Source organism: Momordica charantia, assembly GCF_013281855.1.
Source record: "Momordica charantia cultivar OHB3-1 chromosome 10 unlocalized genomic scaffold, Mcharantia_2.0 BLBB01000010.1, whole genome shotgun sequence".
Classification (NCBI taxonomy): Eukaryota; Viridiplantae; Streptophyta; class Magnoliopsida; order Cucurbitales; family Cucurbitaceae; genus Momordica; species Momordica charantia.
Genome location: NW_028275158.1, coordinates 6,071,708 through 6,088,075, shown reverse-complemented (window position 1 = coordinate 6,088,075; position 16,368 = coordinate 6,071,708). Strand labels below are relative to the sequence as shown.

General features: G+C 36.7%; 3 protein-coding genes across 3 annotated transcripts; 2 read left to right on the top strand and 1 right to left on the bottom strand.

Moving 5' to 3' along the window:
• Positions 1-2,652: 2,652 nt before the first annotated feature.
• LOC111008337 (Translation initiation factor 2, small GTP-binding protein) lies at positions 2,653-9,457 on the top strand. Its single transcript, XM_088119050.1, has 9 exons — positions 2,653-3,188; positions 3,309-3,463; positions 3,990-4,040; positions 5,081-5,204; positions 5,312-5,381; positions 5,632-5,962; positions 6,871-7,908; positions 8,395-8,544; positions 8,722-9,457. The coding sequence occupies exons 3-9, from the start codon at positions 4,014-4,016 to the stop codon at positions 9,154-9,156; spliced, it is 2,175 nt and encodes a 724-aa protein (XP_087975176.1). The 5' UTR covers positions 2,653-3,188; positions 3,309-3,463; positions 3,990-4,013; the 3' UTR covers positions 9,157-9,457.
• A 987-nt stretch (positions 9,458-10,444) lies between these two features.
• On the top strand, positions 10,445-12,375 carry LOC111008143 (6-phosphogluconate dehydrogenase, decarboxylating 3, chloroplastic). Its single transcript, XM_022280743.2, has one exon. It carries the CDS (start codon positions 10,560-10,562, stop codon positions 12,045-12,047), a length of 1,488 nt encoding a protein of 495 aa, XP_022136435.1. The 5' UTR covers positions 10,445-10,559; the 3' UTR covers positions 12,048-12,375.
• An 845-nt stretch (positions 12,376-13,220) lies between these two features.
• On the bottom strand, positions 13,221-14,102 carry LOC111008313 (uncharacterized). The gene has a single exon (XM_022280968.1). The coding sequence runs from the start codon at positions 14,100-14,102 to the stop codon at positions 13,221-13,223; it is 882 nt and encodes a 293-aa protein (XP_022136660.1).
• Between the last annotated feature and the right edge of the window lie 2,266 nt (positions 14,103-16,368).

Sequence of the window (16,368 nt, the reverse complement as noted above, 5' to 3'; positions counted from 1 at the left end):
TAACATCATTGGTCCCAGCCGATTGGACCATGGCTTGCAATCTATCAGCTTCTGACTGACCGGTGAGTCTATTGCTTGCCGTTTCATGGACGGCATCTACAGGATATTCAGCCATTGTATCATGAATTCTTACCTCTTCATGCTCATGTTGCACATCAAGTCGATCACTGGCGTGCTCATTTCCATATTCCCCTTCGTCGTCTCCTTCTTCCATGTCGGTCATTGGACGATATGATTCATCACTATCTTCATCCAAATTTTCACTTCCATTCCACAATCCAGGCACATCCCAATCATATCCTCTATCATCTCCCAAATTACAAGGAACAACATCTGACCCTAACGGCATGAGAGATGCTATATCATGACCAATATGACCAAAGTAGGGGGTGGAGGGTGGGAAGACAATGGATTCGAGATAACGGATTATGTGGGGACTTATCGATTGGATAATGTGGGCCAACAATCACGTGGAGAAAATCTTGAGTATTGGAAAAAAAAAACGTGACTTGCGTGTGTGTGGTGATTTGGAGTTGAAAAAACAAAGTGAAAATTATTAAGTTGGTGGTTGGTGGGTTGGTGGGAAATTTATTATATCATAAATGCATTTATTATGAAATGAGGGCAATTTAGTCAATTTACATGGTAAAATAAGGGGAGGGGTCAGAAAACAGAGGTGGAGGGGTCATGAATAAGTAAAAATCAAAAGGGGGTCAAAAATCCAGAGTGGTTATTGAAAGGGGTCAAAAATCCCAATTTCCCTGATAATTTGTGGTAGAACCCTAAAACTATATTTATTGTTATTATTATTTAAACTCTATTTCATTTCATTTTTATTTAGTAAATATATAAATGTTTTAACCATTAAACTATATTTAAATTGACACACCAGGACGAATGAATTGATATTAGAACTCCAATGACTAAGCTAGAGCATGGCTGATTTATTTCTCGAACAAGCGCACATAGCTAATTATGACAAATAATTTATTTTATTTTTTTTAGTACAACATTACACTCTATTGATTGGAGATTTATGCCAATTATGGTCGAATTATGCGACAAACAATTGGATTTAATGTCTAATTTTGTAAAGAATATAATAGATTTCAAATGATTAATAAGAAACCACGAGTTGAAATGAGCTAAAAAGAATAATGTCAACAAAATAATGTCAAAATTTTATTTTATTTATTTGTTGAGTAAGTTGTCAACTTTTTATTGCCGTCGTTGTTGACAACATACTTTTGTATTGAAATACTTTGTATCTTTTTGTTATTTGGGCTAAAAGGCAGAACGAAACGAGAGCCCAAGGCCCATTGATGGACCTGTTAAAAGCCCAAAAACCGAGCCATATGAAACATGGTTTCTTTCTTAAGCATGAATTGAGTTTCGTTCGTCATCTAATAACAACCGGATATATATATATATATATATATATATAAAATTAATACATTCTCAATAATAAATTTTAAAATTACTTCCTTAAATGAAAAAATGTTCAATAATTGACCAATAAATCATATAAAGTTAAGCCAACACAAGTAGGTAAAGAAAAGTATTTAAACTTAATAATAAATAATCCTTAGGGTAATATTTTTGTTTCTTTTTTTTTTTCAATAAACAATAAACAGTTACTGGTATATGCAATTTTATTTTTATTTATTAAAAAAAACGAGATGCAAACAAAAAACATAAATGTCTCTTTTCGAAAAAACGAAAAACATAAATATCAGAGTATAACTTAACAATTCTAAAATGAAACATATGATTAGAAAAACAATAAATACGTACCAGTATAATTTTGTCATCCAACAAAAATATTTATAGCCAATACATTTATGTCAATTTAAGAATTTATTTAAGTCTAAACTTCGAAGCGACGAAATTAAGAGTTTACAAAAGTTAAATTTTACTTTATGGGAGTTATTTGAATGGAAAAATGTGTAATTCTAATATTTAAATCAGGCTGCCAATACGAGTCTATAAAGATTTGTAGCGTCTGTTTGGTTGGAAAGTCAGATTTTGTATTTTGTTTTCAGTTTCACTGCTTGGCAGTATTTTGGATTCGATTCTGTGATCCAAATAATAGAAAGTCTGAAAACGACTTTTTAATGTTTTTAGTGTTTTCAGATTTAGAATTTGAAATTTTTAAGATGCAGAATAACATTAAAATGACAAAATTACAAAAATTTTGATAAATATATTACTTCATATTATAAATTCATTTTATGTATTTTAAAATTAAAACATAAATGTATTCTAAATTATATAACATTTGTAAAATAATAATTATACAAATTTCATGAAAATGTTAATTAATTAATATAAATTTGGATTAAACTACTTATAGTTTACAAATATATCACTAAACAAATAATTTTTTAAATTGAGATTTAATTACCAAATCTAAAAAGCTAAGAATAGAACTCTAGTTTTGGTTGAATATTTTATTTTCAAATTTCAGTTTTCTCATTCATATCTTTCTTAATTTGTAGGGTATAAAGAACCGATCCGATTGAAAATCTGATGCAACTCGAAACCGGTCTAGTTCGACAATAGTTCGGTTCGATGTACGGTCGGTTTTCAGTTCTGACCCAGTAAAACCTGGGCTAAACAAAACCCTACCCTGTCGAATATAGTCTGAACGGTGGGATTCTTCCGAACGACGACGTAGAGTTTCTCTCTCTCCGCCGCAGGTGGCAGCAAGCAGACGCTCTCTCTCTTTCTCTCTCTCGGCAGTCGTCGGCGACCAGCAGAAGGCGGCAATCGGTGGGTATATCGACATTGTTGGCGATCGCTCGTACCTCAAGAAGGTTGAATTCTATTGCTTGCTTGTTTTCTTGGCTTGGTTTTTCAGAAGAGAAAAGAAACCTGAAGAAACAATCTCGATCCAATCTACGAACATTCCATATTTGGCTACTATTGTGCCAAATTTCTGTGCGGAAACGAACCGGTTCGAGCGAATCAAGTCGGTTATATATCAGGGTCGGGTTAATCCATTGTTCTTCGTCTGCCTCTCGATCAATTGGTGCCCTGCTACGCCTTCCTCCATCTCCATCGGAATTCTACACGGCGAGAGCCAACTTTTATTTTCCTCTCCTTTTTCCTTCTGTTTCCCTGCTCTGTAGACTCACCCTTTTGCATTGAAATCTGAGGTTGTGGTTGTGGTTGTGGCAGAGCTCCAGGTACGTCTAATTTTCCAGTTCCTCTGTTCTTTAAGAGGGACCGAAATCTTGGTATCTATTCGAAGCATTCGAAGAACCAAACAACGATTTATTATAAAAATCAGTTACATGCTCGCACAGGTCTTTGACATTTCTACCGAAGTAGTGATACGGTTCGATTCTTGATTATCGACCAACTGAACTGTGTCAGCCCTTCTCGTGTGGTAATGCGAGCATTGTTCTTGGCCACTCTGAAGAGCAGAAAAACATAAGAGGAGATCATCCATAAGTTCGAGGTGAGTTTGCCTTGTTAGTGAGAAAATCAATCGCATTATAATTCCCTAAAACATGTTCATCATCTCGGCATGCTGTACATCTCATAGTCAAGCTATTGTTGAACTCTGCTACCTTTTACGGTGTTCTGCTATCTGGGTGTTGGTTTTTTCTTTTCCCGTAAGTGTCTAATTTTCTTCTTGACTGCTATCTTCCAAATGATGCAGTTTCACCTGGGTCCATTTTAATGTTTAACTATTTTCTCTTTATTGACGGCGAATTTCATATCTGAATGTAGCAATTCTTGTTTTATTTTATCATTTTGTGAATTATGAATCACTCTTTCATATTCACAAATTGGGCTTTTGCATTCCGATTTCTACTTGCTTGGTTTTTAAAATATTTTCTCAATGGTTTTAGGTTTTAGAATAGTTTATCTTCCGGAGAGTTCGTTTGTTTATTTTTTTTGCTTCCTTGATATTTGAGACCAAAGGGCTGCCTTTGGCTTCTGCTTCAAAATTTAAGAATCTTGTTTTTCCTGATATGCAGGTAGCAGTACTCAGATACTTATGAATGGCTTGGAGAGAGCTGGGGAAAAAGGTGAGCTCATGTTCCTAACAATCATGTATCTAACTGAATGTTCTATTTCGTTTTTATTTATTATGAGATCGGAGAATGCGTCCTTAGTTTAAATTTTGTAATGTGTTTAATGACTTCAACCTAGATCACCAATAGCTCAAAAAAAAAAAAAAACAAGAAAAAACTTCTTGCATTTTTCAACAGCTAGTCTCAATCATATATTCATTGCTTTACATGTAGTATGGCCTTATCCTTCAATTTATGTTGTGTGAGTTTCATCGGACATAGGGATAATTAAATGCATGTAGGTATTGGCTCCTTCACTTGTTCAAAATTCAAGGGTTCCTCTACCTTTGTTATCTTGTCCCGTGGTCTACTCTGATTCTTCGCCTTTCTATGCGTCGACATGTACAAGTACTGAATTTATAGGGTGTGAGCGGGTTGTATTTGGCCAAATTGGGTAAACCAATGCCCACTCAGCAACACCTTTTTAGCATTTGTAGCCTTGCATCCTCTTTTTGGAACCTCATCCACATCACATTCAATTGGTCCGCAGTTTTACCTACCGACCCCAAAGCTCTCCTACACTTCACTCTTGAGGGACACCCCTTCCGCTAAGAAAAGGAGCTTCTTTGGAAGAATTTTTCAGAGCTTTCTTTTGGACTACTTGACTTGAGAGGAGTCACAGAATGTTTAAAGACAAGGGGCGCACGTTTCCTTCGTTTTTTTATGATATAGTCATGCTAGTTATATCATGGTGTAAATGCTCCCCCTCTTCCATTATTATAGTTTATCGAATCTCTTTTATCCAATTGAAGACTTATTTTGTAACTCCTTTGGATGAGGTCTCTCCTCCTATTTTTGTAATTTCATACCATCAATGAAATTTTTTCTTATAAAAAAAAATAATGGTATATGAAATCAGACTGACTCACAGAACCTTAATCCTTCTAGGTTATTCACAGATTTTGAATTGGTAGAAAATATAGCTGATCTCGTACTATAAGGTGCTTGTTTCTTGTGAAAATTGTTTACCTGAATTACAATTTTTTCTCATTCAGGGAATGCATGCTGGTTTTCGAAGAACACTTACTTGTTCACGAAGGCATTTAGCCAGGCCAAATTTCATTACTACTGATGAGGTTGTTGTTAAGTTAATCCCTGCTTTAGTAAGATGCACTCAAGGTAACACCTTAATTGAAGACATTTTTTGCCTTACTTTATATGGAGCTTGTGAATTTAATTCAATAATCGTGCTTAAGTGACCATTTGAATTTCAAATTTTGGTACAGAATTCCCTTGTGGTTCGACATATCATGGGTCTGATTATTATATGGCTTCTACAGTAGAACCTTGCAGACGGTAACCCAACCATTTTATTACATTACCTTTCCGTTGTTTAGTAACAACACCTACTTGATGCTCCTATTTTTATCCCTTATCAGTTTTGAATAAGTTTCCAATGTAATTCTGCACCGTGAAATATTGACCATTTATAGGGAGAGGATGCTTATATAGATTCATGCATATGCACTTAAAATAAAGATATTTAAACTGGTGGTTTGCAGTGCAACTTATGGTTCTTTTTTTTTTTGGAAAAAAAAATGTTTAGGTATTTACATTCAAGTACTGAATTACTAGCTAGGAGAGGACATGATCAGGAATTTGGTTTGAAGACTCCAAAGAAAGAAAAGTTTGTAAGAAGGGATGGCCGGAATCAGCCACCAGTTGAAGCTCCATATGTTCCTCCAAAACCAAAGAGCACCGTTGGATCTGTTCCAGATAAAACAATTGAGATATTTGATGGCATGACAATTGTCGAGCTTGCTAAACGTACTGGCAAGTCAATATCCAGACTGCAGGATATTCTCGTAAATGTTGGTGAAAAGATCAACTCAGAGTTTGATCCTCTCAGCATTGACATTGCAGAGCTGGTTGCCATGGTAGGTCTGTTTTAATAGATAATAATTGTATGCTTCGAAATATCCAATTGGCTTAAGCATGTGTCTAGACATCTTGGTCAAAAACTTTTGGCCTTGGAATTAATAAGAATTAGTAACCGGTATTAATATGAATCTCTTTTAATTATATACATTGTTATAAGTGGTCGGTTAATTTTTGTTCTATAAGTGAAGGTCGCTCTCACAATATTATCATGGTGTATGATGTGGGGAAATTGTGTAATTAACAACTATTCTCAGACAGTCTGGCTAATCATCACCTGTTTGTTTTGTGTGGTGTGTGGCTGGGGTGGTAAGTAGGTCCTATTGATTCTGAACGTACTGATACAAATATGATTTTCTGACTCAAATCAATATCATGCAATACAGAAAATAAGATAGACAGAAGACTTAAAATTTCTCAAAAAAAAAAAAAAATCATAAAAATATTGTAAATTGTAAATCATTTAAGTTTACATATTATAAAGGGTTAAATTATAACACCAAAAGTAGATCTCTTTAATATTCCACGTGAGAACTAAGATAGCAACATATTGTGGTTACTCTTCATTGTCAAGCATCTAATTAAACATGATATATTATGAGTCACCCACAATTATAGTTTATACACCTCGAGTCACCACCAATATAGTCCAAGTTAGTCCATGTTATTAATTTTTTCAGTTTTCTCCATACTGTCATTTTTTGGATATATATAACATGGATGGGTTTTTGAACTATGCACTTGGACTCTTTTGTTTCTTGTGATGAAAAGTTCCTTTCTTTTTTTGGGTGAAAATCTTCATTGCTCGTGTGTTTTTCACCCTTTTCCTTTCCTTTTTTCGGGCTAGGAAGCTTATTCAGTAGTAGTGTTTGGAAGTATATGGTTACAGATTATTTCATCCTTTCAGGAAGTTGGAGTAAACATTAAGAGATTACACTCTAGTGAAGGTTCTCAAATTCAACCACGGCCACCAGTTATTACAGTCATGGGTCATGTTGATCATGGAAAAACTTCTCTTTTAGATGCACTTCGCCAGACATCAGTGGCAGCTAGAGAAGCTGGGGGTATAACTCAGCACCTGGGTGCATTTGTTGTGGGCATGGCTTCAGGTGCTTCAATCACTTTCCTCGACACTCCAGGGCATGCTGCATTTAGTGCTATGCGAGCAAGAGGTGCAGCAGTTACCGATATAGTTGTCCTGGTAGTGGCTGCTGATGATGGGGTGATGCCTCAAACTCTGGAAGCTATGGCACATGCTAAAGCAGCAAACGTGCCCATCGTGCTTGCAATTAATAAATGTGACAAGCCTGCTGCTGATCCCGAGAGAGTCAAACTGCAGCTTGCTTCAGAGGGCTTGCTGCTTGAGGAGATGGGAGGAGATGTTCAAGTTGTTCACGTGTCTGCACTGAAGAAAACAGGATTGGATACCTTGGAGGAAGCACTGCTTCTCCAGGCTGAAATGATGGATTTGAAAGCTCGTATTGACGGACCAGCCCAAGCTTATGTAGTGGAGGCAAGGCTTGACAAGGGTAGAGGTCCTTTGGCTACTACTATAGTGAAGGCAGGGACCTTAGAAAGTGGTCAGTTTGTGGTTGTGGGCTGTGAGTGGGGCAGAATTAGGGCTATTAGGGATATGTTGGGGAATTTGACGGACCGAGCAGGGCCTGCAATGCCTGTTGAGATTGAAGGGTTGAGGGGGCTTCCTATGGCAGGTGATGATATTATTGTTGTAGAGTCTGAGGAGCGTGCACGAATGCTCAGTGCAGGGAGGAAAAGGAAATTTGAGAAGGACAGGTTGAAGAAGCTGAGTGAGGGGAAAACTGAAACTGAAGAGCAATCTGAGGAGGTAATTCAGAGGGTTGAATTACCGATAATAGTAAAAGCTGACGTTCAGGGCACCGTGCAAGCAGTTACAGATGCATTGAAGACTTTAAATAGTCCTCAGGTATACCTCTCTCTCGCTCTCTCATGGTTTTTCAATTTGTGCTCTTTCAATAGCTGTCTGTCTGCAATTATAATAATAACTTTCGTTTCTGGTTCATACGGTAGTTCTTTATTGATCTGTTAAACAATCCCTATCCTTAGCAAAATAATAATAATAATAATAATAATAAATAAACAATCTCTATCTGGTTTATCCAATGTACTGAACTTTATTATTACTTATTTCTTTATCCATTCATTGTGATAGATAAACTCAATCTAGAATCTTTGATGACCAGTTTGGGTTATTACTTTAAATCACTGCTTATAGTTTGACTTGCAACCTACTTTTAGTCATTAACTTCAATCTTGTCCGTACCGCCCGAAACAATCAATGCTACTTTATAGAATTATTGGAGTGGTTATCTTATACATGGTTGGTTGTCTCATTTTCCAGTCTTCTATGTACTTGAGCAGTTCTCCATAATGTTTCCCATTTCACATCCAGGTTTTTGTAAATGTTGTCCATGTTGGCGTTGGCCCAGTTTCCCAGTCTGATGTGGACTTGGCTCAAGCATGTGGAGCATATATAGTTGGATTTAATGTGAAGAATCCCCCAAGTAATCTCAGTCAGACAGCTACTCAAGCTGGTATAAAGGTATAGGCTAGCTACCTTTCAATCTTACTATCCCCCATGAAATATTGTTCACGTCATCTTCTAAACCAATAAGAAACAATGAGTAGTTGGTTACTGTTGCACATGTTATATGTACATATATATCGAAAAAGAAAGACTGAAAGGCGTACTAAGTTTGGTTTTTCTTCAATGGTATAGATAATTCTACATCGTGTAATCTATCGTCTTTTGGAGGACATTGGGAATCTGATTGTTGACAAGGCACCAGGAACTTCCGAGACGCAGGTTGCTGGGGAGGCCGAGGTGCTGAACATTTTTGAGCTCAAAGGAAGAAGCAAGTCAAAGGGACCCGATGTTAAGATTGCTGGATGTCGGGTGATTGATGGTTGTGTTTCAAGAGCATCGACCATGAGGCTTCTACGAAGCGGGGAAGTTTTGTTCGAAGGATCATGTGCATCTCTCAAGAGGGAGAAACAAGATGTTGATGCCGTGAAGAAAGGAAGCGAGTGTGGACTCGTGATACACGACTGGGATGATTTTCAGGTTGGAGACGTCGTGCAGTGCTTGGAGCAAGTAGTAAGGAAGCCGAAGTTCATTTCATCCGAGAGCGGTGCCGTTAGAATCGAGTGCTGAAGAAAGGGTCAGTAAAATTCATTCTACATGCACTCATTTTAGAGACTTTATATCCATTGGCTGGTCCTATATGATCTGCCACAGTCCAGATATATAGTTTCAAATTTTCTTCAGCATATTTAAGGATAGTAAATTTTGGGAGTGGAAAGAATCTCCATGAGTTGTGACAGATAACCTATGATGTAGAATTGAGGAAGACAATTGATTATTGTACCAACCAAAAGAGAAAAAAACAAATTTTGTTAACTAATAATGTCAATGTGACGACAGGAAAAGCATATTTGAAAACATAGTTATTGTATGTGATGGGTGTTTGTTATTCTGCAACTATGGCTGTGGTTTCATTTTATGATGTTTAGTAGTGATGTGAATTAAATTAGACCTTGTGAGGAAAAGGGGAGACTTCTCTTATAGAAGAGTTTAGTTAAAAAAAAAAAAAAATTTAATTTCTTGTATAAAAACAAAATATATTTTAATAACTGCATTTTCTTGTTTTTCTTTAATGTGTTTCTTCCTTTCTATAAATTAAGTACCGCAGAATTTCTCCTTTTTGATTCATTTCTTTAGTTTGACGGACCTACTTTTATACGTTGCATCTACGTAACCACGATTTTATGATCAATTTAATATTATATTTTAATATTTTCAAAAGTTTCATATTATGGTAGGGTCACAAAAGATGGTGCTGTCATGTGAAATTGAATACGTCTCTTATCAAAGATGCAACATTTATTTTTCTTTTTCAAGGGTATTATAGCAAAATCAACTAAAGACACACTTCCTTTTAAAAAAATTTCATATTTTACTCTAAAATAGGGTACTTTTTGGTCTCTTGTGAATTTTAAATAACATTATATGACGAGTCAAAATTTCATTTTGAAGTATCATACGATACACTTTGACAAAATACTTTTTTTTAGTATTACGGCTATATATGAGTATCGTAAGTTCAATCAATTAATTAATCTGATAAATAATTATAAGATAAAAACGGTTACAAGTGTGGTTCCTTCAAAACGGCGCCGTTAAATGGACATTCCAAAAATGTAGACACCTGAAACAGAAACAGCTGACGAATTAAATTTTAGATAATAATTTAAAAAAAAAAAAATGTAAAGAAAAAAAAGGAGAGAATTTTAATCGGCGATTAGACGAGTAGGCGACCTTTCACTGCCTCGACGAGTCCGTCACGATTTTTTCTTTGACCCTTTATTTCGATTTTTTAAATAAAATCAAAAACACTTTTTTTTTTAATTTATTTTTGGTTGTTGGGTTTAAGTTATTTATCTGCTTCTTTCTTTCTTGGTCTTCTACTTCGAACAGCAGCCTCCATCTCTGACCTCGACGCCTCCGTCCATTTCTCGCTCGTTGCTTTTCCTTCTGCTCTCCATCACCAGGCTGCCATGGAAGCTTCGCCGGCTCTTTCTCGCATAGGCCTCGCCGGCTTGGCCGTGATGGGCCAAAACCTCGCTCTCAACATCGCCGACAAAGGCTTCCCAATTTCCGTCTACAATCGCACCACTTCCAAGGTCGACGAGACTGTAGATCGCGCCAACAACGAAGGTAATCTCCCTCTTTCTGGTCACTACAATCCTCGCGATTTTGTTCTCTCCCTCCAACGCCCTAGATCGGTTATTATCCTCGTTAAGGCTGGCTCGCCTGTCGATCAGACCATAGCCGCGTTGTCCGACCACATGGAGCCCGGTGACGCCATCATCGATGGTGGTAATGAGTGGTATGAGAACACTGAGCGCCGGATTGCGCAGGCTTCTGAACGAGGGCTTCTGTATCTCGGGATGGGGGTTTCCGGTGGCGAAGATGGTGCTCGTCACGGGCCGTCGTTGATGCCTGGTGGATCCTTTCAGGCCTATTCCAATGTCGAGGATATTCTGAAGAAGGTGGCCGCTCAAGTCGATGATGGCCCTTGCGTTACCTACATAGGCGAAGGGGGTTCGGGTAACTTCGTTAAGATGGTGCATAATGGTATTGAATACGGTGATATGCAGCTGATTTCGGAGGCTTACGATGTTCTGAAACACGTTGGAGGGCTATCGAATTCTGAATTGGCCGACATTTTCTCCGAGTGGAACAGGGGGGAGCTGGAGAGCTTTCTAATTGAGATATCAGCGGATATCTTCAAAGTTAAGGATGAACATGGTGATGGGGAATTGGTGGATAAGATTTTGGACAAGACGGGAATGAAAGGAACTGGGAAATGGACTGTGCAGCAAGCAGCGGAGCTTTCTGTGGCGGCACCAACAATTGCGGCGTCGTTGGACTGTAGGTACTTGAGCGGATTGAAGGAGGAGAGGGAAAATGCAGCCGAGGTGTTGAAGGAAGCAGGGCTGAGCGATGGCGTGGGGTTAGTGAGGAGTGGGATTGACAAGAAGAAGTTGATTGAAGATGTTAGGCAGGCGCTATATGCCTCCAAGATTTGCAGCTACGCTCAGGGGATGAACTTGCTGAGGGCCAAGAGCTTGGAGAAGGGATGGAACTTGAATTTTGGAGAGTTGGCTAGGATTTGGAAAGGTGGGTGCATCATAAGAGCTGTGTTCTTGGACAGGATCAAGAAGGCGTATCAGCGGAATCCAAACCTAGCAAGCTTGCTGGTGGATCCGGAGTTTGCCAGAGAGATGGTGCAGAGGCAGGCCGCCTGGAGGAGGGTGGTCGGGTTGGCGATATCAGCCGGGATCAGCACGCCAGGAATGTGCGCCAGCCTTGCGTATTTCGATACTTACAGGCGTGCTAGGCTGCCTGCAAACCTTGTGCAGGCACAGAGGGACCTGTTCGGGGCACATACGTACGAGCGGGTTGATCGCCAAGGCGCCTTCCACACAGAGTGGACAAAGCTTGCTCGCAAGGCTGATGCTGGTGTTGGCATTCTCAACTGAGATTTTGAGCTGCCTGCCTTCCCTTGTGGTTGGTTTTCTTTCTCTTGCCTCATCAATTGGGTGCAAATTTCTCGCTTGATTTTTGCTTGCCCATTTCAAAAGTTGTAGTTTTACTTTTTGTATCACAATCTTGACAGTCTTTCCATGCTTCTTAGGGAGTAGATAGCAGATATATTTTACTGGCCTAAAGTATTTGCTATGAATAATAATTAATAAGGAAAAAAAGAAAACAAAAAAAAAATGTAGAAGGAGAAGCAAGCATGGCCCTCGTGTTAGTTCTTTTCACATCTCTTTGTTGTGCAAAATGAAGAATTTCCATTTCGTTTAATCTGTCTTTGAAATTGGAATGAAAATAATTCTACCATTGATGTTGGGTAAATATTGGAATTCTGATTTCGTCCTTGAAGTTTTTTATTATTTCAATTGGGTGCCTGATCATTGATAATTAAAGTGGGTTTGGTGATTTCTTAGATTGTTTTCTAAGCATATCTTAAATTTTCAAATATTATGCAACATTGAAAAGTACGCATAATTAGTTAAATATTTCTCACTAGCTTAAAAGTTATGCCAAATGCACTTTTTTAGTCCTCAAGTTAATGGTTAACTTTTTGGATATGGTTTAGAAAATTGAGGTAAATAAGAGGATTTTAGAACAACCTTATTATTAAGGTGTTAATTTGCTTCGAATAAATTAATATACTCACTTTGACTTAGTCATTTTTTGCTCCTGTTCTTATTCCATGCCATTAATCGAGTTAAATATAAGATGTAAATATGGAGTCCTATGAACTCCCTTCAAACGAAATTCGTCTTGATCGAGATATTTAAATATATAAGGACTAAAATGAAACTAGGAAGGATGAGTGAAATGATAATAGAGTTAAAATGGGATATGATTTTTAAACTTCGCTATCGATCAAACAACCCATTAAATCAACTACTCTTTGTTCCAAACTTGTTCTTACCAGAATTTGTAGAATCATATGCTTTTATGAACTTACTTTTAGAACTATATTTGAATCTAAATGTGTGATTCTTTTTAAAAAATGTATTATATTACAAATCAAGAGACATTGATTCAACCCCAATATAATTGAAATATCATGTAGGAGAGAGATAACGAAAGTAACAAAAAAAACAAAAAAAAGGTTGGAAAGTGAACAAAATTAAGGCTCATGGAAAACTTGAATTCTCAAGAACTGGCAATGTTCTTGTCACAGCTGCACTCGGCATTTTGCTGCTCCCAACCCATCTACTCTGAAGAACCAAATCTTCATCGGCCTGTTTCTCCATTATCTGAATCTTCTTCGTCTTCAAAGCTCTGATCGAAACCATGGCGGCATATCCAGCCACCACCATCCCACTAACGCCCAAAACAAACCCAATCACCCACAAATACCAACTCGTCTTCTTCCTCTTCAACTTTGAAACCACTGCAAAGTAGCCCTGTTTTCTGGAGTAACACACGTCCGGGGAGCCCATTTGGGTCAGATGAAACGCACCATTTTCGTCGAACTCTGCGCACCTTGTGTTCGACGATTTGCCTGAAGGGAATTTCAGGTCGCGGAAGTGGATTTCTATGGGGTTTTCCTTTGTGTTGATGCTGAGTTTTGTGATGTTCTTGGGTTCTGTGTTTGATGATGCGTTGAAAACCATGAATCCAACGACTGGAGTTAGCAGTGAGAAGCCTGGAATTCTGAAGTAGGAGGCAGACCAGTTGCCGAAATCTTGGTACACAATTACCATTCTTCTAACGTGCGGCACCGGCAAGGTGTTCGATGGAATGCCAAAGTGACTGAAATTAGCTCCTTTCTCCCACAGCCTCCGGCTTCTTAGCCGGACGACCGACACCTCCATGCCGGAGAGATTCGCCGGGAGGCTGGCTCGGTATAAAGCACCCGTGTAAGGCCTGCGTCGAACCAGGGTCTTGAAGGCAGTTTCTTGAAGAAAGGCATCCATGGAGATGGAGTCATTCCCCTGCAAGCTGTGGACAAATGGGCAGAAAGTGAAAGAGAGAGCCAGGAAGAGGAAGTTCCAGTTCATGTTGGTCACCATTTAGAGGTAAAGAAACAAAAATTCAGGGTGCTTTGAGAATTTCAGTTCTGTTTGCTACATTGACATCAAAAAATATGCTGAAACAGAGAAAATGAGGGAGAATGGAGATGGGTGAAATGATTTGGTGGGTATCTTTAGAAATTTCATGTTTGTTCTCTATGGATGATGATGGGGTTGCTGTTTTTGCTTCAAGGAGAGCAAGCATGCCAAAAAATGGGACCCCAAGAGGAGACAACAAGAGGCTGGAATTATGGATAAAAGGGTCAGTTTGGATTTCTTTTTTACTTTGTAAAAGCAGAGAACTTTCGTTTCTCTCACTTTATAAAGCAATGAGCTTTTGGTATGGAAGAGAGTGGGAAATCATGCACAATACTTGGACAAAGTTTTGATTGTTCTAAGGTATTTGAGTATTGGTTGTGAACTGTGATGTTGTTTATTACTTATTATGTGCTTTGGTTGATAAATTTTATGTTATTTATTTTCTTAATCAATTACTAAAATAAGGAGTCAATATGTCTAAGTTGCTTTAAAGTTGGAGGTTGGATCTCCGTGTAAGTACGGTTGTATTTAGGTTTTTCTTTTTCTTTAAAAGTTTTTTGGAACAAAGCGAAGTAATTAGAGTTAAGTTGTATTGTAACTCGTCAATCTAATCATGGTTCAGTGATAAGACATGTATTTATCATCTCGACGGTCGATGGTTCGATCCTCTATCCTGCAATTATTGAATTTTAAAAAAAAATTGCACTGTAACCCACATGTATTTTTAAAAATAATTTCAGTACTTCTATAATTTTGTAAATTTGTAAATCATATTCTTTCATCATTAATTTGAATAGAATTAGTACACGTGTAGGATGAACTCTATAACCAATTTGGCCATGGTTTTTAAATTTTGCTAACCAAAGGGGAGAGATTGTTTAAAACTATTTGCAAGATTATAATTTTCAAAATAAGTGAACCATTTGTAATTATCACTCAAATCAATTGAAATACAAGTAGAGGATAAATAAAAAAGTTCAGATCCCTTTGGAAAACAGGTAAGAGATTTGGCCAAGAAATGGATTGAAAGACTTTTGTGCAACACCATCAACAATAAGCATTGATTGCTCTCCTAAATTGAAGGAAATTTGGCTTTGGCATTCAAAAAAATTGTACAATTTGCTTCCTTTGTTCTTCCATGTCATCATTATCATGATAATGATGATTCCGAGTAAAGTGTCAATTAATTTAAGTACAATGATACGTGAAGATGAAAATTCGAATCTACGATATTTTGATCAGAAATATATGTCTCAACTAATTGAGTTATATTCATGTTGGTTAAATTAACAAATTAATAGTATCATTATCATAAGAAATGTATTATATTTGAAAGATAGCTAGTACATTATTCACTAAGTATATTGAGATCTATAAATTTTCTCAAGTACTTTAATTTTCGGTGTAAATTTTTATAAACTTATTAATTTTTATGTCACGTTAGTTTATTATCAATCAATTTTAATATCACCAACTATGAGCACATAATTAATAAGTGTTAAAACGTAAATTAATGAATTAAAACCTTTTTGAATAACATAGACTAAATTGAAGAAACATAGAGCTAACACAGATATTAGAGTGTAGAACCAAAACACTAATTGAGACTGAGGATATTCATGGGTTGATTTGGGTTAAGGTACTTTTTAGATCCAACTCAAATTTGAGTTGTAAATTTATTCAACTCAAACAATCCTTATTAAATAATAAATCGAACCCAATCAAACTATAAAATATTTGGATTGAATTGATTCGAGTTATTTAGCTCACTTATTTGAAGTATTATATATTGTCTAACATTGAATTAAGATCCATAAGTCGAGTTTATTTATAAAAAGAAATAGTACACTCCAAAAACTTTAAAATTTGTTTTAAAAAACCGCCATAAAATAAATAATTCATAAGGAATTATAATTTTTATGGTGAGTAGAAGAAATAATTTTAAAATTAATAGTAAGTTCGGGTTGGTTCAATTCAACCTAAATTTATTTTAGACGAATTCTTAAATCAGCTCAATCCATAGAATTTTTTATTTATTTAAACCTAACCTAACTCGAACAAGATTATAATCCAACAAAAACGTATGAATTGGGTTGAGTTTGATAGCCTTTTTTTTCAGGTGATTTAGTTTTTGGAAAACCCCTGCTTGAGATAGGTAATTCTAATTATTATGAAATAAGAAATATATAATACAATAAAATTTTGAAATTTGGGCTGGGATTTTATT